At 41.7% G+C, this 26,427-nt stretch overlaps 1 protein-coding gene across 2 annotated transcripts; it reads right to left on the bottom strand.

Annotated features, from left to right (window-relative positions):
• Positions 1 to 70: 70 nt before the first annotated feature.
• On the bottom strand, positions 71 to 26,414 carry LOC308479051 (vitamin D3 hydroxylase-associated protein-like). Of its 2 annotated transcripts, XM_081009413.1 has the most exons (16): positions 25,221 to 26,414; positions 23,254 to 23,367; positions 21,938 to 22,081; positions 20,746 to 20,879; positions 17,421 to 17,627; positions 16,341 to 16,381; positions 15,542 to 15,666; positions 14,294 to 14,419; positions 13,263 to 13,360; positions 12,398 to 12,497; positions 11,939 to 11,982; positions 10,904 to 10,943; positions 7,132 to 7,240; positions 6,473 to 6,618; positions 6,176 to 6,350; positions 71 to 573 (listed from the first exon to the last, which is right to left on the bottom strand). In XM_081009413.1, the coding sequence occupies exons 1-15, from the start codon at positions 25,428 to 25,430 to the stop codon at positions 6,222 to 6,224; spliced, it is 1,767 nt and encodes a 588-aa protein (XP_080865539.1). In that variant the 5' UTR covers positions 25,431 to 26,414; the 3' UTR covers positions 71 to 573; positions 6,176 to 6,221. The 2 variants fall into 2 exon arrangements, with proteins under 2 accessions (XP_080865539.1, XP_080865538.1); XM_081009412.1 differs by lacking the exon at positions 71 to 573 and having other exon boundaries at positions 5,441 to 6,350; positions 25,221 to 26,413.
• Between the last annotated feature and the right edge of the window lie 13 nt (positions 26,415 to 26,427).

The following is a 26,427-nucleotide window of genomic DNA, read 5'->3' as shown; positions in this document are numbered from 1 at the left end:
TGAGACTCCTTAAAGGGAGTGAAAGGCGGGATATCAAATCCAAACTCTTCTCTTCTTCTTCTTCTAGAGGACATCAAGCCCAACTCATCAAATAAGATCATGAGCAAGTGAAATTAACTTCCAGGGCAACATGTGATGAAAATCTATATGTGCCAGATGATAGCTGAGGTGCTGGCTGCAGTTTTAGGAACTGTCACAAATGGACTCTAGATAAGCTAAGAGGCACATCTGGGGGATGGATGGATGGGTGGGTGGATGGATGGATGGATGAATTGATGGATTTACTTACTTACTTACTTACTTACTTACTTACTTCTGAAGATCACGGAGTGGTTTACAATATAAAAATACGTAAATACTACTAATAATAAACAAAAACAATAACCCCCACACACAGTTTAAGAGGCCATAGATTGTTTAATTAGCCAATGCTTGGGAGAAGAGGGCTGTTTTTGCCTGGCACCTAAAAATATGCAACAAAGGCACCAGGCAAGCCTCCCCAGGGAGAGCATTCCACAAGCAGGGAGCCACCACAGAAAAGGCCCACACTTGTGTTGCTGCTGTCCAGACATCCTGCGAAGAGAAACACGAAAAAGGGCCTCAGATTATGATCACAGGGTGGCTTTAAAACAACTACAGTGGTACCTCGGGTTACATATGCTTCAGGTTACAGACTCTGCTAAGCCCAAAATAGTACCTCGGGTTAAGAACTTTTCTTCAGGATGAGAACAGAAATTGTGCTCCGGCAGCGCGGCAGCAGCGGGAGGCCCCATTAACTAAAGTGATGCTTCAGGTTAAGAACAGTTTTGGGTTAAGAACGGACCTCTGGAACGAATTAAGTTCTTAATCTGAGGTACCACTGTACTTTGAATTGGGCCTAGAAATTAATTGGCGTCCAATGCAGTTGCGCTAGGATTGGTGCAATATGTTCAAACCATCTTATCCCAGTGAGCAACTTGGCCACTGAATTCTGTACCAGCTGAAGTTTCTGAACTGTCTTCAGAGGCAGCCCCATATAACATTGCATTAATCTAATCTAGATTTACTGAACCAGAGCTACAATTCTCAGAGAGGTTTAAATAATCCTGAAATCTGGAGAAATGTAGTTTGGTGTGGGGAATGGGGTCTCTCAGCACCCTTCACAATTTACAGTTCCCAGAGATCCTTGGGGAAAGGGGTTGTTCATGCTACTTTAAATGTAGGGTGCAGGTGGGGCCTAAATTGAGGTATGGCAATCTGTTACCAGAATCTACATATGGGGGGGTATGAATCCCTGTGGCCCATATGTGCAGGGTAAATAACAAAATGATCCCCTGGCTGCCTGGATTCAAAATGCAGGACTAAACTCACTCTCCAGCAGGAGAGAGCCCCCAATAGCAGAGTTCAAACTCACAAAACTCAAGCAATCATATTATTTGGGAATATAGGCTTTTCAGATATCATTTAGTCTGTGGCAACTCTCCCCTCTTTCTGTCCCTCTTGCAATGAACAGAGCACATAATGCTAAGTAAGTTTAAAATGTTTTACTTACAACATAGGCTTGCTGTGTCATTGTGGGGGCCACCATTTGCTTCATGGAGCAGCATGCAGTGGCCCAGGAGTCAGGGGAATGAGGGATCACATCGCACAACTGTGTGTGTGTGTGTGTGTGTGTGTGTGTGTGCAAGACCTCCCAATCCAACTGTGCATTTCCCACTGCAAAAACCAGCTTCCCAGACAGCCAATCAGGTGAGCGGGGGGGGGAGGGAGGCTGGGCAAGGACCAGGACCAGGACACCTCTCCCCTTTAAAAGGGAGCAGTGCCTAGTGCCCAGCCTCTGGCCCGCATGGAGCCTCCTGCCGTTCAATCACTCACCCTGCCACCCTGCTCTTGGTATGCATGGACCAGCCTGGTGATGAAATCAGAGATTGAGAAAACCCTGCATCACAGCGACATGTGGAATGTGAGCCAGTGGTGAGAAGGGATGTGGAAAGATTAGTAAAGCTGAATTTCACATATTTATTCAAAATAGGCCGTCTAATCTTTCCGAGAGACTTCCAGAAGAGGAATTTCACTGTGCTTGGGAACAACATTTTATTTTTTATTTTTTTTTAAATCTCATATCCAATTTAGTGGAATAAGTTGGTCAGGCATTGTACCTACTACCTAGTGAGATAAGAGACTTCTTTGTACTTCCCTCCTGCCTTGGCAAGTCTCTCCCCACCACATATTTTGCTCTTTGGTATATAACTTTTAAATGCAGGAAAGGAAAACATTTTGCTGATCCAGAGATAAAATTTAATGGATTCCTAAATAGTTTCTTTTAACAAGCCTATTTAAACATAATTGAAATAGTTTAATCATCTTACTGCAGACAGCTGAAGGAAGACAGTTTGGCATCTTGGGCAGAAAGTCCTGAATACAAGGAATGTTTTGCTGGCGCTCATGATGGATTTTAATTTTATAGTATTTTGCACATAACTAAGAAAAAACAATTTTCCATAGCCATGAAATACAAAAGTTAATGCCTTTCCCCAAAAACATTAACTGGTTTAAAGATATGTTAAGAGCTCCTTTGACTGTGGTCATCCAGCAAAATTCTATGATTAAGCACAGTGTTGACAAAAATTGGCAACATCCACATTGGCTTTATATTCTTTTCACTTCCAGTATTCTGCATCAAAGATTTTTGTGCCACCTTAAAGGCTTAAATTCCTTGTTGTTTTTGCTTCTTTAGTTATCACAGCTTCTGTATACAGATAGGTAGCCGTGTTGGTCTGCCATAGTCAAAAAAAAAAAAAAAAAAAATTCCTTCCAGTAGCACCTTTAAGACCAACTAAGTTAGTTCTTGGTATTACCAAGTTCTTGGTAATACCAAGAACTAACTTAGTTGGTCTTAAAGGTGCTACTGGAAGGATTTTTTTTATTTTGACAGCTTCTGTAGTTACTCCTCTAAGAACTGTTACAGTATAGCACACTTAAACAGTATATTTTGAGAGCTGAAACTAAACAACATCAGGAGGACACCATACTGACTGTTCCCACTATAAGAGAAGGCAACAGAAGACTTTGATCTATGTACATCCATACTTTGCTCTAAAAATGGCATCTCCTTTTTCCCAGATAGAAATGCAGCCAAGGACAAAGATGTCACCAGTCACAGACAGCAGGAATGGCTGACCTTTGGCCCTCTAGATGCTACTGGACCACATCACCCATCATCCTTGTGTGGGATGTAATCCATTGGTATAGTTAAATGCAACTTTCCTTATTTCCCTAGAGTGGACACAGGCAGGGGGACATCCAGTCAGTGTAACTTCCTGTTCCACTGGTCTGGAGCTTCCTCCCCCTGCATGTGATCTGGGATATGAGTGTGGCTCTGGCTGACTCCATAAAAAGAGCCAAGTCATGCAGCCATTTTCTCAGTCTTGAAGTTGCCTTGCTCCAGTGTTGTCTTGTTCTATCTTTTGCAGCCATGCTGCTCTCCTGCAGCCATTTTGTTGTCTTCATGTAATTTTGCTGTCTGCTGGCTCTCAGCCAGCAGCACATGAGTTCATTCTCCCTATGACATAAACTCACACAGTTTCTTTGTGCAACTACCAAGTAAAGTCTGCCTTTCAGGGATCAAATCATGAACTGAAATGTGAGTAAACTTTTTGTTACTTTACTCAGAAAGACTCTTGAGTCTTTATTCTTTTAGGAGGGATAAAAGGGGACACCAGAAAATAATCTTAAGTAGCACATTCAGACGAATCTGCAAACTAGCTTCCAGCTATATTGAGGGGAATCTGCTCTGCTACATCACTTACTAGCATGAGTGAAGGAAGGATAATACTTGTTAAATATATCCTTTCCTACAGTCCTTAACATCCCCACACCTTGATCACTGGCCAAGCTGGCCTGGGCCGGTGGGAGTCCAGCATCATCTGGCAGTCGTATGATTACAGTTTAGTGTGTTTCCGGCAGCTCCCCACTCTTTGGCCTATTCGATGAGGGGGGTTAAATTAAATTACCTTCTTGTTTCACTAACTGATGCCACCTGCAATAGAAACAACGGAGAAAGAAAGAAGCAAACTAGTAGCAACTACCTTTTTAAAAAGGTAAATAGCACCCAACTGCCCACAGGTCCCTATGTGAACTGCTCAACTTCACAATACACCTTCAGTTAATTCTCTTATACTTGATGCATTTATCAATTTTCTTCATTGTACTCCCACATCTGTCCACTTCTGCACCTTGGTCATCTCAAACTAAGCCCATTGCTTTGCATTGGAGACAGAGAGGAATGCCGGCCACTGCTATGGAATGGGTAGGAAGCCACACATCCCACACAGTGGGCATCACACAGATAAACAATTTCCCAGGATAGCCTTCATTAAAAGATGGGTCCAAAGCAGGGCAGAGGTTGACACCCAGTTTCAATTTCCTCCATTTGGCAAAGAATTCTGCACAGTAAGTCTGTGAAGAAAATTTTGGAGAAGCTGCAAGTAAGAGAAAGATTCTAGACACCCATAAACTTTGTTTTTTTAGGATGATTACATTGCCACCTTGTGGCCGATTCTGAAAAGAGCACAGTCTCAAAGCAATATCCCAGTAGAAAAGTAAGAGTCCCTTAGTGCATTTTAGAAGCAGAATGGAAAATAGACCATGTGCAGTGGCGTGTGAAGAAATATTTTGGAGGGGACCCGTTAGGTACAGAGGCACCAGCTTGCAAGGGCCTTTGGTGGGGGGTAACGCTGCTCACGTGAGCGGCATTCTCTCCCTTATGGAACGTTGCCCTGGGAAAAATGCAAATAGAAATTGGATAGAAGGAGTTATGCTACCTAAGCAGACTAACCCTAATCCACACACATACCAAGGATGGCTGATCACTGTGTCAAGCAAAAATAGGAAGAAGGTGAGGTGTGGGAGATGGAGGTGCCTGCAAGCAGGTGTTGGGTCTTTGGTGCTTCAATATGTAGCCTTCTCCAAACTGGAACAAAGAGAGAACTGCTTTTGTATAGATTAGGATACAACATTATCCATTTCCAGAATCCACTGCCAAAATCCAGGTTTGCCTCGGTGTTGTCCTCTTCACATTAATGGAAGAAGCCAGTAGGCCTAGAGTAAGAAGCGAAGTCCAGATTGCTTGCACCACAATTCCAGGTTGATCTTCACACCTCACATCTACAAGCCCCACCCTGAATCTTTGTTCTTGGCTTCCAAAAGCAAACACCATCCACACAAATGTGTCTATTCTGATATGTGGTCGCTAAGCAGTTGCTAAGGATATTTGGCCTTGATATCAAGGGAGCTACTAATTTTCAGTCTATCTGAGTTATATACACTTAACTTTAAGATGAAAGGATAGGGTAGAATTAAGAGGTTTGTTTTATATCATTGTAATAAAGAATGGCTATATCACAAGCATAGATGCCTCTAACAAGCATTGCCTTACTAGGTTGCCCAATACACAAGTTGCCCCTCGTGCTGCTGCTTTATTAGGGTGGCTGTCTTACTAGAACCATGTTTAAAGAATACAAAACACATTTTAATCACAATACGAGGGCCAAACAAGATGTAACTCTAGCTTTTTCCCTTAATTGAAAGTAGACACAGTGGGAAGCCACTTACTATTGGGCATCAAGTGAAGGAGAATAACCTTTTCTTCCCCTGCACATTCCTCAAAAATAATATTTCTTGGTGCCATTAATCTCAGGAACAAAAGTTCTCATTTGCTCTGTGGGAGTCTAGCCTAGATTTCTCCTTGATATGCTAGTCTGTAACTTGAGAAGTTGTTTGTTCACTATGCATTTGGACAACACGTAAGATATATCATAACCAAACTGTGCATAATCGTTCCTGAAATCAGTAACAGATTTTTGATTATGCTTCATTTCATTTATATGCCATTGTGAATCAAGATGGTGGACTCAAGCTACGAAAGCTTAACTGATTTTTGGGTCGCTTATAATTCCTGAATAATGCTGAGTATGAGGTCGCTGTATTCTATACATGAGAGTATATTCTGAATATAGAAACATTTGATCATGTACAATCTGAAGTAGTACAGTGCAAGCACGACTTCTGCTGTTTGTGAGAACTAGGCCTTAGTCATAAATAGCCTCCCGCTGAGTAGGATGTTGGATTTCACAAATAACCACGCCTTAACCTGCATTTTAAAATATTTCATAAGTGAACTTGGAGATGTTCTAACCCTCACTGTGGTAGCTTGCATTGTTCCATTAGTATTGATGCTATAATCATTTTGGAGTTCTCCTCTCATGAACAAGAGTCTCCACCTCCTTCATGAACCGAAGACACAGCTCCTCTTGCCAACACACAGCCACACACTGGACAGCCACAGGGAGCCCAACAGCATCGCTGACAGCCTGAAAATGGAGAGGCAAAAAGACAGGACAACCCAACAGCATTAGAAACCTTCAAGGTATAGTTAGGGAGCATAAGGACTGGGGAAAGGCAGGTGGGTTTTTTCTGGTAAATGTGCGCCGACCTCTTTCATGCGCTTGTCCCAAGGGTCACCATAATGCCCTGTGTAGTGTTTGAGCTCTTCTTCATCAGCTTGAGAAACAGTGGTGACTGGCACAACTCCAGCAGGAAAGTTCAGGAGGTTGTATAAATTGGTGTAGGATGTAGCAGCTGAAAGTACAGAAAAGCTATAAATAACGTGACCTGGGTTTTTGCTTTTGTTTTTAATTTGAGCAAGACTTTTGCTGTTGTTTAGAACTACTCTGAAGGGAAACCATAGCTAACTGGGATTTCCCCCCATTTAAGTTAAGCCGAAACCAGAGGCAAAACAAGGCAACATGGTGCCCTCCTGATGTTGTTGGACTACAACTCCCATCAGCCCCAATCAGCATGAGCCAAACTGCTCACAGGTCCAGGAGTGAACTGCTCAACTTCACGATATGCTTCCAGTTAATTCTCTTATTTGACATGTGTAGCTATTTATTATTTGTACTTGTAGCCTTCACCAAACGGCCCCACATTCGTACATTTTGACCCCTTGGTCATCTTGAGCTAAGTATGTTTTTGGCATGTAGGAAGATAAAAAGGGAGTTGAGAAACAGACAAGAATTTATGTTACTGCTATGGAAAGGTGGGGAGGCCACATGTCACCCACAGTAGACATTACTGGGACACAGATAATACCAAATAGTTTCGCAGGATAGCCCTCATTAAACGCTGGACCCAAAGCAGGGCAGAGGATGACATCCAGTTTCAGTCTCCTCCATTCAGCGAGGAATTCTTCACGATACATCTGTAAAGAGAATGTTGGTAAAGTTGGAAGCAAGAGAAATTGTGAACACACAGAAACTTTCTTATTGGAATGACTAGATTGCCACCTTTGTTCTATTTATTATTTATGAAAATATTAATACCCACACAAAAAATACCAAAGGGGTTTACAGCAATTAAAATACCTTAAGAACAATCCAAAAAGAGATGCCTTTAACAGAATTATCTTATTATCTGAAGCATCTGCTTAAGTCTGGCAGCAAAGAAGCAACTTTAGCAAATCCTTGAAAGTCAATGCAGAAGGCACCTGTCTATTGGAGGAGCATGCCGCGAGAGTAGGCAAACAACCCTGAAGGCTCAGTTTCTTGTCAAATGAGTCTCACCAATTTGGGGGGCAAGAGATGATGCTTCTACAGATTACCTCAGTGATCCAGCTGGGATATAAGCATTGTAGCTGATAATGGAACAAGGTCTCTTTTAAAAAAGCAGGGTCTGCCACAGCCTACAAACAATACCCCAGTAAAAATACACACACTACCCATCAAGTATGAAGGGTCTCTTAATGCATTTTAGAAGTGAAATAGAAAACAGACCCCCTGCCCTTCAAATCTGAGTTTAAAATGTGGTGTTTCTGTTAACAGCCAAAAACAAAAGATCTCAGGTGAAGCAACTCATAGAGCTGTTTTGTATAGTATCATTCTTATATGGAAATCCATTCTGTGTCAAAAAAAATATAGCATCTGTTGAACATCCATATATGCATAGCTCACTGGACAAGATTAGATGGCAATCTAGTTATTGTATGAAGCCTTATTTATTTTTTTAATAATTTTTTATTCAATACAAGTTAAAATACATAATCACAACAAAAGAAAATACAAAAGAGAAAAACAAATACATCTATCCAAGGAAAAGGAATTAGAGAATATTTTGTCTCTTTTCATATTTACAGTTATTTATACCTCTATAAAATGCCATTCATGATAACACAGTGAAATGAAATGTAAGATATCAGAATAAAGAAAAAGGGAACAAAAAGAGAATAAAAAAGTAAAAAAAACAGATCATATATGAATTTTTTTCAAAATAGATAAGCACTCACAATACATAGCCATTTCCCATCCACATTTACATTCAATTGTATAATTTCATCTTGTCCTTATCTACCTTAAACAAATTGTTTCTTTTGAAAGAAAAAAGAAAAAACAGAAAAAAGAAAAAGGAAAAGGAAAAAAAAGACTTCCACCGTTTACCTCACGCGTTTTTAATAATCCGTTCTTCAGAGCCTCTGTTCTTCATATTTTCCCTTTGGGCTTCCTTAATGTCTCTCTTTGTATTTATTTTTATTTTTTTATATTACGCACAAGGTTATTCTAAACACAACCAGATTTTTGTAGTTGAGCCCTGGTTTTGTAAATAATCATTTAAACACTCCCATTGCTTCATAACCATAGTTTTGGATTTTCTCCTTATTATATCTGTCAATTTTGCTAATTCCAGGTACTCGCAAAGTTTCCCCAACCATTCTCTTTTTGTTGGGATGCTTTCCTCTTTCCAGTAGCTACCAATCAAAATTCTTGCCGCTGTTGTCGCGTATAGAAATAAGTTAATTTTCTCTTTGGGGATATCTTTATCTAAATATGCCTCTGCCTTTTTTTAATGTGATGTCCTTATCCATTTTTTTATTTCGTCATGGATCATGTCCCAAAAGATTTTAATCTTTGGGCAAGTCCACCACATGTGATATAATGTACCTTTTGTTCTGTTACATTTCCAACATTTGTCGTTGTTCCTTTTATTTCTTTTTGACAATCTGTCAGGGGTTAGGTACCATCTGTGGTGCATTTTTCTGAAATTCTCCCTTAATAAATCACAAGCAGTAAAATTTATATTTTCCTCCCAAAAAGTTTTCCATCTTTCCAGATCTATCTCATATCCCAAATCGTGCTCCCATTTTAACATGTTTTCCCCTTTCGTCTCTTGTTCTAGGGTGGTTTTCATTAATAGTCTATACATTTTTGCAAGTATTTTTTTATCGCTCTGTAGTATTTCCTTTTCTAATTTTGAGGTTTTACTTTCAAATCCCCCCCTTTTTATGTCTTTTTCATAAGTTGCTTTTAATTGATAATATTGTAACCAATTTATTCTAAATGTTTGTAATTGTTCGTAAGTTTTTAATTTAATATTTCCATCTGCTTCCTCTAATATTTCCCTGTATGTTGGCCAAGTCTCTTTTACATTACTCTTTAATGTTGTAGTTGCTTCCACTGGCGAAATCCATTGGGGAGTTTTCTCAATAATTTTTCCTTTTGTTCTTTCCCAGACATCCAATAGAGCCTTTCTTACTATGTGGTTTGTAAATTTTTTGTGTTGTTCTTTTTTATCATAGAATAAGTAGCCGTGCCATCCATATATTTTGTCCCAGCCCTCTAATGTTAGGACTTCATTATCTTTTAATAATATCCATTTTTTTATCCAGCACCAACACGCTGCCTCAAAATACTTCCTTAAATCTGGCACTGCGAATCCTCCACTTTCTTTTGGGCCCATCATTACTTCTGATTTTATCCTTGCTTTTTTCCCCTGCCATATAAAATTTGCAAGGTCTCTTTGCCAGCTTATAAAATATTTAGTTCCTATTACAATTGGAATCATTTGGAATAAAAATAGAATATTGGGGAGTATCATCATTTTAATCATAGATATTCTTCCTCCTAATGATAGTTTTAATTTTCCCCATTTGTCCATACTTCCTTTAATTTATTTCCATTTTTTAATATAATTGTCCTTAAATAAATTTGTATTTTTATTTGTAATCCATATCCCTAAATAGTTCACTTTATTTTCTATTTTTAGTCCTGTTATTTCTTCTAATTCCTTTTTTCCTTTCTCGCCTATATTTTTAGTTATCAATTTCGATTTATCTTTGTTCAATTTGAATCCTGCTACTTCACCAAATTATTTCATCCTTTCCAATGCTTTATTTATACTTTATTTTGGTATTTCGGTTGTAATGATCACATCGTCTGCAAATGCTCTTACTTTATAACACTGTGTCCCAAGACATATGCCCTTTATTTCTTCATCCTTTCTCAGAGCTATTAATAGAGTTTCTAATATTGTTATAAATAGAAGTGGGGATAAAGGACATCCCTGTCGCGTCCCTCTCTCGATGTCAAATTCTTCTGTAATTTCATTGTTTAGGATTAATTTAGCTGTTTGTTTTTTGTAGATTGCTTGAATTCCATTCATAAATCTTTTACCTAAATTTAAGCTTTCACGTTTTGATCATAAATTTCCAAGAGACACTGTCAAATGCCTTTTCAGCGTCTACTAAAAGCATTACAATTTCTTTACTTGGATTCATTACTATAATTATTCTAGTATTCTAGTGTTGTCCTTTATTTGTCTGGCTGGTAATAATCCTGCCTGATCTTTTTTAATTATCCTTTTTAGCAGAGTTTTCATTCTATTTGCAAGGACTCCAGTAAATATTTTATAGTCTATATTCAATAAAGATATTGGCCTGTAGTTTTTTTATAAGTCTCAAATCTGTACCTTGCTTTGGGATAAGGGTTATTAATGCTTCTTGCCGCGAGTTAGGTATTTCTCCTTTATCTAAAATTTCATTCATAATTAATTGCAATTTGGGTGTATGAAGCCTTAATGGTAAACATAAACTCACCGCTGCTGCCACATGGTGGTTCCATAGTTTTTTTGCTGACCTGCAACATTGGAAATAATGAAGAGATGACTGCCCAGCAGAAAGAGAAGTACTCAAGAGTGCTGCTTAAAATGTGTCAGCATGATTAGAGAAAAAAAATGGGATGGTTCCACCGTGGCTCTGCAACAGTGTACAAAAATGGGATGCCGCCCACCCTGTGCCGGTTAATGTTCATTGGCTATGTGGTAATTCACAATCAATCTCTTCATAAGAGATCAAAAGAGGACTGAGTCAATCACTCCGTGGGACTGGAAGGGATGAGGAACCAGACTCTCCTGCTTTATGCCTCATGACCTCTGCAACACTTTGCAGCCTCCCAAAGATGCCTGCTGTCATATGAAAGGCATAGCAGAATAGCACTGAAGCTATATACATATTGCATTAACCTTAAAGTTGCCTGCCAAACTATAGAGATAAATGGGACCTGAAAGCATCCAGATTTCCTTACAGACAGCATTCTATGTGACTAGAGCAAAGTTGCCAACATACAGTCCATTTGCTGGGTACTACACTCTCCCTTCCATCTGTACTTCCTGAAAGCCAGTAATAGGGAACCTGCAGCCCACCAGATGTCATTAGATCCCAACTCCCATCAGACCCAACCAGCATGTCCAACGGTCAGGAATAACAAGAGTTGCAGTCCAGCTACATCTGGAGGGGCCAAGCATCCCCATTGCTGCTGGAAGGTGATGAAACTTTACGTTTCACAGGAGAAGTGGTCAACCTGTGGCCCAAGGGCTGCACATGATCCTTGGAATAACTTCATTTGAACCTCAGCCTAATTACAAATACTGTCAGTTCCGTCCTCTGAGAAGAGCAGATCTGTCTCTTCCCTGGCAGTCTGCTGGGCAAAGAGGAAGCAAGATAGAAGAGGGTGTTGGAAGAGGAAGAGGAAGGAAATGGCAAGAAAAATACCCGTAGTTGCATGTGCCCCCCAGCAGATTACCCCCAAGGCTAATGTCACCAATGATAATCTTTAAACCAGATGTTTCTTACCCAACTCCACATAGTGCATTGAGATCTCTGGCAATCCGAGGGTACTGGAGAGAAACACAAGCTTAGTTTCATTGTGAATCCCCAACAATCACATCATTGGTGTTGAATACAGTGGTACCTCGAGTTACAAACGCTTCAGGTTACAAACTCTGCTAACCTGGAAGAGTTACCTCAAGTTGAGAACTTTGCCCCAGGATGAGAACTGAAATCTTGTGCCGGCGGCGCAGTGGCAGCAACAGGCCCCATTAGCGAAAGCATGCCTCTAGTTAAGAACAGTTTCAGGCTAAGAACAGACCTCTGGAACGAATTAAGTTCATAACTAGAGGTATCACTGTACAGAGCAGTCACTTCATCTCTTTGACATGTACTCACCTTACGCTATCCAGCCATCCTACCCTATGCTTGTCAGCATCTTAAAGCACGTGCAGTTGCAGTGAAACAAAGGAGCCAAATACTTACTATAGGTTTCAAGAGGAATGCAAAAATTCTCTTCACTAGAATGGGAAGACGGTAACAATTAATCTGGGATTTCAAATTTGGGTCCACAATGTCTCCTTTGCTGGAAGATGAAAGAAGAAGAAAAGGAAGTTTTTCAGTTTTTATATCTGAAGTTACATTGCTTAACCTGGGAAAGAATTTAGGTTCCTGAGAATCCCAAGTGAGAATAAACTTGGAATGATGCCTTCCTGATTTCCTAGCTTACAGATAGTTTCATAGCTCACCTGCTTTGCACACAACAAAACAAAAGTTCTGCCCTGATATCTACATTGAAAAAGTGCTCAGGTAGCAAGCCTGTGAAAAGACCTCTGTTACCTTGGGTAGTCTTTGCCAGTAGCACTGACTTAGAGGAACCAATAGCCTCATTCAGTGTTGTAGCTCATGGCTGCCTAACTTCTTATATTGCAAAGTTTGTGAAGCCAAAGTTAGTTTATCCTCTTGGCTCCATTTGGCTATGTGCTTTGCATGGTAAAGGTAAAGATAAAGGGACCCCTGACCATTAGGTCCAGTCGTGACCGACTCTGGGGTTGCAGTGCTCCTCTCGCTTTAATGGCCGAGGGAGCCGGCATACAGCTTCCGGGTCATGTGGACAGCATGACTAAGCCGCTTCTGGCAAGCCAGAGCAGTGCACGGAAAAACAAAATGAACTTTTCCTATCCCTGAGTTTTCCCTAGCATTAAACATACTCTGATGAAAATCTGTTATTTATTAATGTGCCAATTATTATCAAAAAAGCTATCCTGGGCATCACGCTTTTCCAATGCATGGCTATAAAAGCAATGTTATCAAGCAACAGCCATGTTCACATACCAGAACGTCTACTTACAACTTGTCCAGCAAATTTGCACATCCATCAGAAAATAGGCCTTTGGTGTAGAGCTCATCAACCACATAATTAAGCCGAGGAGGAACAAAGGGGATGAGCTGTGAAGAGAAGATAACAGCTTTTATTTGACAGCAGGCAAAATTATATGAGCTGCACATAAGGATTATGTAATCCACCCCACTCTTTAATAGATTCAGAGAGCTCTCTGAAAGTGTTGAGGAAAATGAAGCAAAGTTCTAGTAAAGGGTTGGGTGGTAGAAGTGCAACAGGAATGGAAATTTTCTATGCTCTCTCCTCATTTTGCAGCTAATTTGCCCCAGAAATTATAAGCCTGGGCCTATTATGTTCTTCATGTATACCCCAGATAAATTTTGACCACCACAAACAAGTGTTTAAACAAAATGTCACGCAGATACATTCTGAGGACCAGGATTAGCAGCCGTTTCTTATGGAATGTACTCTCTAGCACTTGCATAGATTTGTTGAGTTGTGTGGATTGGTTTCCAAAATTCCAGATAGGTTGATATTAAGGCCAATGTATGTGCAATAAATTTCCCACATAGGAGATTTCCACACTCTCTGTGTATAAAACTGTGTATCCATGTGAGCAACTAAATATGTGTTAGAACCAAGTGTGCACATGTGGTGAAAGATATTCATGTTCATTGAGCATGACAGTATACAAGCATTTTTCCTGCACAGAATTCCTAACTGTAGAGAAATGGCATATTTTTACAGCTCTTCTGTTATACAAATACATACATAAGAAATCTAATATATATTTACAATTGCCCGGTTCACATACTGTGCTTGTTTTCATGAATATATAGCAGGGAAAGGCAAGGAGAATGTCTGGATGGACAAGGCATGGTGTGAACTGGGCCTCATTCCCCCACCCAATAACAAAAACTGAAAGCAATGTAGATCTGACAGTGTTCATCACATGACTGTAGCAGCTGGGGCAAAGTGTCAGAGATACAAACAAAATCCTAGAATGGAATCTGGGTGAAGAAATTAAGAAACAGACATACTGTATGCCCTCTGAGTTGAAGAAGATTTTTGGTTTCCCGAACAGCCCTCCTCATGCTGGGAGATGGCTGGAAATAGCCATCGTCTTCATAGTATCCAATCCGTAGGGGCTTTGAACTGCTGTATATCTGGAAGATGATGAAGAAAATAGGAACTTCTATTTACAGGTGGCCATTGAAGCATAGCAATAGCTTCCAACCACTTTTATAAACCACATCCCTGCAGTGGGACTGTTTCTTCAACACTGATCAAAAGATTTGGAAGGTGATAGAATGCCTTGAAGGTTTTCTAGATTTCCAGGTGAAGATTGCTACAAGTAAGGCTGCTTGTGTCCTTGAGCTCCATGGCCTGTTTAAATTTATTTTTATTTTGAATAATTTTAAAGCCAGTTGGCTCAGCTGTTGATGTTAATTGGCACATACAAGCAAGGAGCATATCTGTTTTATCTGTTTTACTCTTATGTGGACTTAAAAGCCATATATTTTAATTGGAGGACAAATGCTGGGAGAACAGCTGTTTTGATTCAGTGTTTAGCATTCAGCTGATAAAGAATGTTCAGAAGCTAATCTCTACCAAAGGAGACCCTGCACTTTTAACAGTTTTAATATGGTTACCACACAAGCACAGACCAGCAGTGCTTCAGATAAATCATTTGGAACTCTATTGCCAAATTTAGCCCAGAAATCTATGCTGGACTATTGTGAATCAGCAACTGGAGCAGCTGGAGGAAGGGAGGCAAAGGTAACTGCAAGGCTATTGTGGTAGGATGAAATTAATTTGTCTTATATGGATAGCCCTGGTTCTTTACATAGTGAGAGTGCAATAAATGAGGCTGGAGATGACTTATCCCAAGTAAAAAGTTTTGCTACATATTCCTCCAATGAAAGCTTAGCTTGTTCAGAAACTTTTCTTCCAAATCTTTCATGTGCCACAAGAATAATATTGCAAAGTATTTGAAGTTGATCAAAATAATGAGTCTTACTGAAGAAGCTATGGGACACTGGGTCTGTGGAACAGTTAACGGGCTGAGTTTGAACTGATATGATGAAACTGATGCACCAGGAGTCAATTAAATGGCCAAAATATTGGCAGATGCAGAACTGCATCAGATCATACATTCTCAGTGTTACGATCGTTGTATAAATTATTTGAAAGGGTCTCATAGAAAGCATCATTCATTGTTGACCAAGGGTTGTGCTGTCCATGGTGCTGAATGTTTCAGCTTCTCCCTCGTCACTGACACCACTTACCTCCTCTCTGAATGGCATAGGTGGTATTGAAGGATCAAGGGAGAATAACTCATCACACAGGAGTGCCTTCATGCACAGAACCAGGCTGTCCACATCCCTTGCCATTGGGCCAATTGTTGCTGTAACTGCAAAGAAAATGGAGACATAGGAGGTGGAGGGGAGAAAGCATGTGGACTTTTATGCCCTACTCTACATTCCAGTAGCCAAGACAGGGGGAGGAACCACACAGGTCAGTGATAGAACACATGCATTACACACAGAAGATCCCAGGTTCAAGAACAGGCACCTCCAGTTAAAATAGTCACATAGTAGGGGATTTAGACAATACTGGGCTAAATGGACAAGTAGTGTAACCCAGAAAAACTGTTCTTAAAATTCCCAAGTTCACTTTCACTAAGTCAGGTACACAACTCCACTGACACACAATGGATTTCAGTCTGAATAGGATGCACTGTGATCTCTGCTCTTATTACCAAAAGTTTAAACTTTATTCAGTTATTTTAGTTCAGAGCTACTATACTAATGATTTGGTTGGTAGGGATAATGAACATGGTGAGCAGATGATGCTGGATTCCAGCTCCCATCAGCCCCATTCAACATTGTCAGTGTGCAGATGGTCAATGTGAGATAATGGAAGTTGGAAGTCCAGAAATATCTAGAGGGACCACAATGGCTACCCCTGGTTTACAGCAAGGGGACTACATTATTTAAATACACTCTGATGTCGCTGAAAGGACATGCAAGTTCCTAGCATAGTTGCAGGTTCTTTTACTAATCTGAATGGGTAAAAATTACTTACCTGACTTCATGCCAGCAATAGGGCTAGCAAGACCAAGTGTGCTGGGAATGATGCAAACAAGAGAAAAAGAGTTGTAACTATCAACACAGTAGAAGATGATCCATGTTTCAGTTGCAAATCAGATGCAGGCATTCAGAAATGATACTAGAGTTCAGCTACACTGGAGTTAACAATTCATTCAGTTACAATTTGCTGGCATGGTAAATATTACCATGAGAGAATCGAGTTTGACTTTAGATGTAGCATGATATTAACAACAATTACATGTTTCAAACAGCCAGGTGCAACTTTTATAACGTGAATGAATGTATAGCAAAGAAATTATGTAGTGAACTAAAATTTAAAGTACTGACTTAAAAAGAATATATAATATTGTATATAATATATCAATTATAATTAGAATAATAGAAACATATAAATTTATATCCCACTCTTCCTCCTAAAGTGGCCCAGGGCATTTAAATGTAGCAGTAACAGTTATGACAATAAACTTAGTTTTGCTCCAATTATCTCTAAATGCATAAAATTGGAATATTTATCACAATCAAGGAAGGGTGTTAAATCCTTTCCAGCCCCAGGGGCCACATTTCCTTGTGAGCAACATTCCTGGGGCCACAGGCCCATGGCTGGCAGGGTTAGAAGGGAAAAGTGGCTGGACGGATGGATGTGACTCTTCTTTTGGTATTATAGGCTACAGTCCAGCCACACAAAAGGCAGAAGTTTCTATAGCCCCACGTGCATCTCTTCATCTCAACAAACACAAGGCATTATGCTGCATGTACAGGGAGTGGGAAGGAGACTTTGTTTCTGTAAAACAGCCACTGCAAAAGCAATTAAGGAGGACACAGTGCAGGGCTGGTAATGAGAGCAGGCCCACATTTCATCCCCAGACTCAAAGTTCCCCACTCATGAACTACAGGAATACCTACATTCAATATGCAAAGTCAAAAAGCACTGGTTGTTTCTGCTCAAATGAAGCATCTCCCACTAATGCTCGATAAACACATTCCATTAGCATTCACCTGTTTGACTATCTGCCAGCCCAGGACCAGTTAATTGAGTGAACTTTCCAGGACCCACCTCAGTCGATTACCAGTTGGTTTGAGTCCACAAAGCCCACAGAAACTTGATGGGAGCCGAATGCTTCCAGCGACGTCTGTCCCAAAGCCCAAGAGGGACCCTCCTCCTGCAATGAGTGCCCCTTCCCCTCCAGAGGAACCACCGGGACTTTTCTTGTGGTTCAGGGGGTTGATTGTCTGACCAAAGATTAAGTTGCTGCAGTCATAGCTGAGTGAAATAGAAAGTGGGTTGACCATTAATGTTTTATAGGAGCTTTATGCCTTATACGCAAACAAAGCATGAGACAATGGGTTGCATCCAACATAGGGCTAAACAAAATGTTCCATCAGCACAAGGAGTTCTGCTTGTGCAATGAAACGTTCCCCCCTGAACCCCTCCCCTAAATCTGTTCTGGGTTCTGGAGCAGATTTGTGGACTGAGCAAAGTATGTGCCGGGTTGGAGGGGGGGATTCCATTATGCTAACACTATTCCTTCCAATAGCACAACTATTAAGTTAAATATTGCCCAGTAGGTAAATAATAGAATGGAAATAGCATCAGGCAATTGAGAAATACAGGGAATGCCCTTGAATTACACCATAAAGACTAATGCAAGGTAACAAAATAAGAACCATCTTGCAGAATCACTCATGGTCATTCAGATGCTGCAGAGAAATGCACAAGAAGGATGTAGTGGAAATAGCTTATCCCCTCTTCTGAGATGTATTTTCTCTGAACGTAGATGTTTCATTTAGCATCGTGAGTAATAATAACCAGTGCTAATGTAGACATCCTGAAGAAAAAGTTGGTAGAATCCTAAGGTTGAAGAGTTGACTGTGGGTGGGGAATGCCACTATTGAGAACTTAATAGCAGCTTGCTGGATCAGACTAATGACCCATCTACTCCAGCATCCTATTGTCACAGTGGCCAATCAGATGCCTGTGGGAAACCCACACAACTGAAAAAAAGTTCATTAAAAAGTTACCTGAAAATAAATAACTATTCAACCAGGGGGAAAGTTCTAACCTGCATACTCCCTGCTATGCAACATTTGATGTGTGGGAAGCATTCAAAAATACCACCAACCACCTGCATTCTGGTAAAATAATAATAATAATAATAATAATAATAATTTATTATTTATACCCCGCCCATCTGGCTGGGCTTCCCCGGCCACTCTGGGCGGCTTCCAAAAGAATATTAAAATACTATAATACATCAAACATTAAAAGCTTCCCGAAACAGGGCTGCCTTCAGATGTCTTCTAAAAGCCTGGTAGTTGTTGTTCTCTTTGACATCTGGTGGGAGGGTGTTCCACAGGGAAGGCGCCACTACCGAGAAGGCCCTCTGCCTGCTTCCCTGTAACTTGGCTTCTCGCAGTGAGGGAACCGCCAGAAGGCCCTCAGTGCTGGACCTCAGTGTCCGGGTAGAACGATGGGGGTGGAGACGCTCCTTCAGATATACTGGACCAAGGCCATTTAGGGCTTTAAAGGTCAGCACCAACACTTTGAATTGTGCTCGGAAACGTACTGGGAGCCAATGTAGGTCTTTCAAGACCGGTGTTATGTGGTCTCTGCGGCCGCTCCCAGTCACCAGTCTAGCTGCCGCGTTCTGGATTAGCTGTAGTTTCCGGGTCACCTTCAAAGGTAGCCCCACGTAGAGCGCATTGCAGTAATCCAAGCGGGAGATAACCAGAGCATGCACCACTCTGGCGAGGCAGTCCGCAGGCAGATAGGGTCTCAGCCTGCGTACCAGATGGAGCTGGTAAACAGCTGCCCTGGACACAGATTTGACCTGTGCCTCCATGGACAGCTGTGAGTCCAAAATGACTCCCAGGCTGCGCACCTGGTCCTTCAGGGGCACAGTTACCCCATTCAGGACCAGGGAATCCTCCACACCTGCCCGCCTCCTGTCCCCCAAAAACAGTACTTCTGTCTTGTCAGGATTCAACCTCAATCTGTTAGCCGCCATCCAACCTCCAACCGCCTCCAGGCACTCACACAGGACCTTCACTGCCTTCACTGGTTCTGATTTGAAAGAGAGGTAGAGCTGGGTATCATCTGCATACTGATGAACACCCAGCCCATATCCCCTGATGATCTCTCCCAGCGACTTCATGTAGATGTTGAAAAGCATGGGGGAGAGGACAGAACCCTGAGGCACCCCACAAGTGAGGGCCCAGGGGTCTGAACACTCATCCCCCACCACCACTTTCTGAACACGGCCCAGGAGGAAGGAGCGGAACCACTGTATAACAGTGCCCCCAGCTCCCAGCCCCTCAAGACGGTCCAGAAGGATGTTATGGTCGATGGTATCAAACGCCGCTGAGAGATCCAGCAGAACTAGGAAACAGCTCTCACCTTTGTCCCTAGCCCGCCGGAGATCATCAACCAGTGCGACCAAGGCAGTTTCAGTCCCATGATGAGGCCTGAATCCCGACTGGAAGGGATCCAAATGGTCCGCTTCTTCCAGTCAACCACCTAATTTGTGTCCTTTTAAGGAAGAAGTAGAGAACTTATGGCTCTTCCTATCATGTTGGAATCCAGTTCCCAGCACCCAAGCTAGTATGGTCAATAGTCAAGGATGATGGGAGTTGTAGCCCAGCAAAACCCACAGGTTCTTCATCCCAGCTCTATGCCCACTGGAGATGCACATGTGAGTGTAATGAGGTACATAGCAAAAGCCCTGCCCCCTTCACCAGGAAGAGAATGCTCTTTATGGGGTGAGAGAGAAATGTAAAATTTCATTGGAAGTATATGAAGAACAGATTTCATTAATAATATAAAAGATCCTGGTTTCTATCTCTGGCATCTTCAAGTAGGGGTGTGAAACCCTCCTGTCTGAATCCTTGAAGACCCACCACTTCCACTCAGGGTAGTCAAACTGAGCTAGATGGTTCAGTGATCTAACTTGGCAAAAGTTAAGCGAGTGGACGCTGTTGGGGCAGGGTTTGTCTGCCATAACATATTATAGGAGTAAATTCCCTATCTTAATTGTGAAGAGATGCTTCCTATTTAATAATTCCTCCCAAATCACTCTCCCCCACATTGATCATAATCTATCAAACTCTGCAATGCTATTTTTCCAGAAAATATGCCATAAACAGCTCCCTCATTCTCTTAGAATGGCAATGGCGCCCACCAGAAAGGTGCCAGAACTGAGTTCTGGTGAGTGCCATCTGAAAAAAAGCCCCAAATCTCTGTAATGTCCCCCATAGTGTTTTTTGCTACATTGGAAAGCCAAGCTACTCACTATTTTTATTTCTTTTTTCTTAGTCCTATGGTATATTTGTAAAAAGAGAAAGCAACAGGGAATTACAAAAGAAGAGAGTGTGCTAAAGTATACTTAATCATGCTTTGGGGAATGTTGGTCTTCACAAATGGTATTGCCCCTTGTTTCTTCAAAACTTTTACTATCACGCTGTCATCCTTTTCCACTTTGCCGAGAAAGTGCACCAACCCACACGTGGAGATGTGGCCCTTTGGGGGGAAACCAAACACAGCTGATTTAACATGATGGGGCAAACAAGTCTAGAGCTATGTAGCTTGGCCCAAGAACGAAACTGTTAAGCCTTGTTGGTAAAATAGATGCCATGAAACAAAGAAAGCTTTCCCAGATCCCAGGGGGATTGGCCCTGATAGAAAACATTGATTGACTTATGGATGGATGGATGGATGGATGGATGGATGGATGGATTGAATTTCTACACCATCCTTCATGTGAGGATCACATGACAACATAGTAACAAACATACACAACATAGTAACAAACAAAAACAATACCCACAGTTTAAAGAGCCATATATTATTTAATTAGCCAAGGCCCACCCTGATGGCCTGCCATGGACTAGGAGCAAGTTTTTAATAATCATAATCATAATCATATACAGAATTAGAATGGATTCTTGACTATATTATACCCTAGCACCCAATTACAATTCTCAAACATTCATTCATTTGATTTATTACATATCCCACCTTTTCTCCAAAGGACTCACAATGGAAGAAAATGACTCTCCTCCCCATATTTATCCACCCAACAATACCTGTGGAGTAGTTTAGGCTAAGAGACAGGGGCTGGCCCAAAGTAAGCCTCACAGGTGATCAAGGATTTGAATTCGAGTTGCCTCAGCCATACTCTGACATACTAATTTCTACACCATACTGGAGTCATTTTAAAAAGAGCTATTTCAACCTTAACATTTGTGCATTCATAGTGAGCGGAACCAGGCAATCCATGTAACATGCACTCATATCTGTAGATGTGCACATGTGCACACAGTTATGTATGCCAAATTTGGAAATGTATATATATTTCATTGGAATGTGATCATGCTGTACTCCATTTCAGTTATCTCCCTTCTCTAGAGTTCCACAATGGCCAAAATTAAATGGGCCATGCCCTGTATGTTAGCTGAAGCTGCTGTGAGAGGGGAGAAGTAATGATTACGTTGAACCAATCAACATCACAACTGATGCACAGACAGATCATCATAAGGAAAGTGGTGACCACATTTAAGGGTAAAAGGGGGATTAACCTTGCATCCAATGTGGTCTTTAATGCTGACAGGAATCCCATACAGCAGGCCTTTCTCCTTTTGATTCTTCACTTCCTGGAGCTGTTCCTCACAGCCATGAATAAAATCGGTCACACAGTTCACCTCCTGGGTCACTTCAAGAGCCTTGCCAAGGAGGAGGGGGGGGAATAGGGAGAAAGAGAGCATTCACATTATAAAAAAGGTATCTCTGCAGTGAGTTCAAAATGTCATCATTGTCAAAAACCTTGGAAGGTAGAAGACTGTTAATTTGCTACTTGCAGCTCCTAAGTTTAACAAACTTAAAAGTCATGTCAGTCATTTTGGCCCAGTAAAAGCATAATTGAGATTTAGATGACCCATAACTTGGTACAAATTCATTAAGAGTTGAGCCGGTGCAGGCTGGGGGACTTCTGTAGCTTGGGGGCCATATTCCCTCATGGGTAACCTTCCAGGAGCCACATAGGTTGAATCAGAGTCAAAAATGGGTGGAGCAAAGTATGTGACCTTTGTCCACTGCATCACATTTTGGGTATACAAGAAGACACACATCTCTCTCCAGCCAGGCAAGAAAAAGGCACGATCACATTTCAATAACACATTCCAGCCAGATAAAATCATTTAAGCATGGAACAGGGCCGTTGTTATGTGAATGGCCTGGGGAGAAGAAGAAGAAGAGTTTGGATTTGATATCCCGCTTTATCACTACCCGGAGGAGTCTCAAAGCGGCTAACATTCTCCTTTCCCTTCCTTCCCCACAACAAACACTCTGTGAGGTGAGTGGGGCTGAGAGACTTCAGAGAAGTGTGACTAGCCCAAGGTCACCCAGCAGCTGCATGTGGAGGAGCAGAGATGCAAACCCGGTTCCCCAGATTACGAGTCTACCGCTCTTAACCACTACACCACACTGGCACTGGGAGAGTGCTAAGGGGCTTGACAGTGGTCTGGGATGGCAGCAATTGGTCCAGGAACCAGCACTTACTCACCCCTGCCTAATGGCACAGTCATAGCCAAGCTCTGCAGCAACAGGTGACAGGCATTGTTCTCCTATGAGCTCCAATACATTTCAAACCTTCAGCACTATCTGTTACTTGATTTTTTTTCCCCTATACCCTTTGTAAAATGAGGACATTGGAAAAGGTTTAAAGGGTGAGGGGGGGACAGATATCCCTATAACAGACACACTACATTGACAGAGCCCCTGGGACCAAATGAGCAACAGCTACCAATTAGTACATAAAAATGGTGGATTATCTGGAAAGTCACTTGGTTGAACAGAAGTATGTCAGAAGGCTTCCTGCTGAAGCAGTTGCACTCACCTTCTTTACATAGGTATACAGGACACTTTCTGGAGAAAGCGTCTCCTCTCTAAGTTTCTCTGCCAGTTCCACAAGCGACAGGGAGAGAATAAATTCTGACTGGACTCCAGGGTTCTGCAAGAGGAGGCAGCTGTGTCAGAAGGAAATGCTTATCCTCACACATTGGGAATAGCCCCAAATTATAAAAGTCACTTTGGTCACAAGCTCAAAATTGTGAAACCAGAATGCAGTCCCATCAGTTGTTGTTGTTGTTTTTAAATGGTTAATTTTTTCCATGATAGGTCCAGGAAACAATAACCAAAACAAAATAGCAACAAAAACTAAAGTAGAATTTACAGACATTGTACATGCATCAGTCATAAGTTCCTCAAAAAGTAAACCAAGGTTGAGTGCCTATCCATTTGGAAGCAATCCCTAAAATAAGGTAAAGATTTCTATTTCCTTGGGGAATTCCTTAGTCAAGCAGAGGTACATAATATATTAAGGAAGAGAGAAATACATTTCTAAAAAGGCACCCAAAACAGCTCAAGGTCTTCTGCCATTTCACACCTTTTTGTCTGTTGGGGTCTGTATTGCCTTTGCCAGAACTTACTAAGGCTGTGGACATATTAGCTGTGGACATGGTCACAGCAAGAGAGGGTGGGCCACTCTGTGTGTGTGTGCTTGTGTGTTGCGGAGGCCCTGGGCTGCCCAGACGACACACACACAACCAACCAAATAACCATTCATATCTATTTATTCACATGAACAAAGCCTGTCTCTGGTTTCTCGGTCGCAGAGTTCTGAATAAAAGGACTCCAAAGAATGCACTGCAACAGGTGGTAGCAAAGTCCCATTTTATCTTAACAGTACAGAATTTGCAAGGTCTTCATACAGTCCTATTACAATGTTGATTTCCCAGTGAGTACTATGATGATGCAGGTGATGATGCAATCAAAATGGGACCTGTGTTGCAGATAGGGACATTGATGCTGCCTGTAATGAGGCCCCAACTCCCCATTTCAATTGTTTCTCCTATCTTGATCTTGCTCAGATTAGTGTGTACACTTGAAGTCAGGAGCTTGAAGCAATGTTGGAATATTTGCCAAATCTGTTAAACACTAATCTACAGTCCCCTTCAGAGTCACAGTCAAACCCTGGATCACCAGCTTGTTATTCCTGTTTATTTATGGGATTGAGTAAGTGCAGCAGAACTATCACCATCAGCCTCCCAACTTTTAATGCATATTCCTCCACCCACAAATACAGGACTGTAGCCTGCCTGTGACCAGCAGTTTCAGAAAAGAGGAGATTTGCTGTTAAGAGACAGACTTTGGATACTGCTGCAAACATGCTAATCCTAACAATTTGGGCACCAAGATTCTGGGTTCAAAAGCCAAAACCAGCCCAAATGGCCTGACAGACCCACTCTCAAGCTAGTATTGGAAGAATGTTGAATGGTTTTGGGACTGGATTATGCAGTAAAAATCCATTTGTCCCAATACTCTTAAAAAAAACAAAACTACTGGAGAGACCAGTAACTTGTAACTGCTGCCTCCTGCGTTGTTTTTGCTGAATTAGCAGCACCAAAGTGACCTATCTGGCGTCAAGCCTAGGCAGTGTCATGGAGGCCCTGGGCTGCCCAGACGACAAGACCCCCCTCTCAGCCTCACTGATGTGGTCCAAAGGAAAGGAAAGCAATACACTGGGCACCAGCTTAGCTGCAGGAATTGCCAGAATGAGGCGCACAAGATGCTGTCCGTCTTAGGGACTCAGCATTAGCTCAGTGCAGCAGTGCTTGCTTTGCATCCAAAAGGTCCCAAGTTTTATTTGAACTGCACAAAGTGGACACAATCCCTAGCAAACCGAACTGGAGTGCTCTCAGCTAGACATGATCACAGCCATTAAAAGTGTTGTTCGAGGAAGATCTCATTTTCAGAAGAGGCCTCCATCTCTTTCCCCTGCACCCCACCCCAATTAAAAGTTACCTTCTGTTTAAATTTCCAAATCATTTTTTCCATTTGTTCCAAGCGGTCGTCTCGCCATTGCCTGGCCTCTTCCATCTTCCGCAGAATCCTTTTGCGGGCCACCCATTTCCAAACCACAACCGCTGCTGCCGAGCCACAGGCAACAGCAAGAGCAGCCTGAGGATATAGCCCATCCCTGGGCAGAATCTCTATCAACTTCTCCTGGATCATGGCAAAGCCCTTCTCTCTGTCTTCCCAGTTTGCCTCTCTCTGACACTGGAGGAGGCTGGTGCTATTTAAGTAACAGTTCCTGAGCTATTTCACATTCCAAGAGACCATCAACATAGGGGCTCCCAAGATAAGACTCCGCCCAAGGCATCCCAGAAAATTGACCTTTGATCTGTTAAAACAGTAACTCAATGTTGTTTTCCTGCTGGAGTCGACAAAAAAGTCCTTACAATTCTGAGCAGTCTCCTTCACATCAGATGTAACAAGCAACTACACCATTGCTCACTTCTTTTTTTAGGAGCAAAATAGTCATTATGACGACAACTTATTCCTTGTAAATAGAGCCTGTACATTACAAAGATCAGGTACATAATTTTCCTCCTCTCAGTGGAAACCAAGCCATCTCGCATATGCATGAAAGCACACACAAATAATTGGCCTGACCTTTAGAAGCCTGAAGAAAATGGCTAGGAGATGGACAGACTTTGGTCTGTCTTAGCAAAGAGTAACAATTACTCATTTCCAAACTTAAACTCATTTGCAGTTTATAAAATACTAACCTATGCTGCTGAGTAACTTACTATTGCATTTTCAACGAGCTCTTCTCCAATACCCCACACACAGCACTGAGGGTGAAGCAAGTTCTCACACACTTTGCTCACAGTTAGCAAGCTATAAGCTCCCTACCTCCCCACTGGGTTGTGTGTGGCTATTTCCACAGTATTGGCTAGTAGATTGCAAGAAACCTTCAAATGAAACACAATGCAGTCTCTACCATGGTGCAACAATGGGGCCCTCCGAACTGTGCCACAGCTTACAGATGTTAGGTTGGCAGTGGGAGTCTAGAAGAGGGCATTTCCCATTGTGCCTCTCCCCACTTTTCTTGCTCTGCTTTTGTCAGCAGTTAACTCTGGCTTTCTGACTGCTATGGTTTCACTGACAATTGTGGTTTTCTAGTTTGAACCATTTTGTTAATTTGTTACAAATGAAAAGCCGTGTA

This window comes from Podarcis pityusensis, assembly GCF_964106645.2.
Source record: "Podarcis pityusensis genome assembly, chromosome: 6".
Classification (NCBI taxonomy): Eukaryota; Metazoa; Chordata; class Lepidosauria; order Squamata; family Lacertidae; genus Podarcis; species Podarcis pityusensis.
The sequence above is the reverse complement of the archived record's forward strand: the minus strand, read 5'-3'. Positions and strand labels throughout refer to the sequence as shown.

What these genes read in the sequence shown, in the direction of transcription:
- LOC308479051 (XM_081009413.1), bottom strand. Translation starts at nt 25,430, where the DNA reads ATGATCCAGGAGAAGTTGATAGAGATTCTGCCCAGGGATGGGCTATAT. An exon ending in TTTGGAAATTTAAACAGAAG is followed by an intron (nt 23,368 to 25,220) that starts GTAACTTTTAAT and finishes CTCCTCTTGCAG; the next exon opens with AACCCTGGAGTCCAGTCAGA. An exon ending in TGTATACCTATGTAAAGAAG is followed by an intron (nt 22,082 to 23,253) that starts GTGAGTGCAACT and finishes CTCCTTGGCAAG; the next exon opens with GCTCTTGAAGTGACCCAGGA.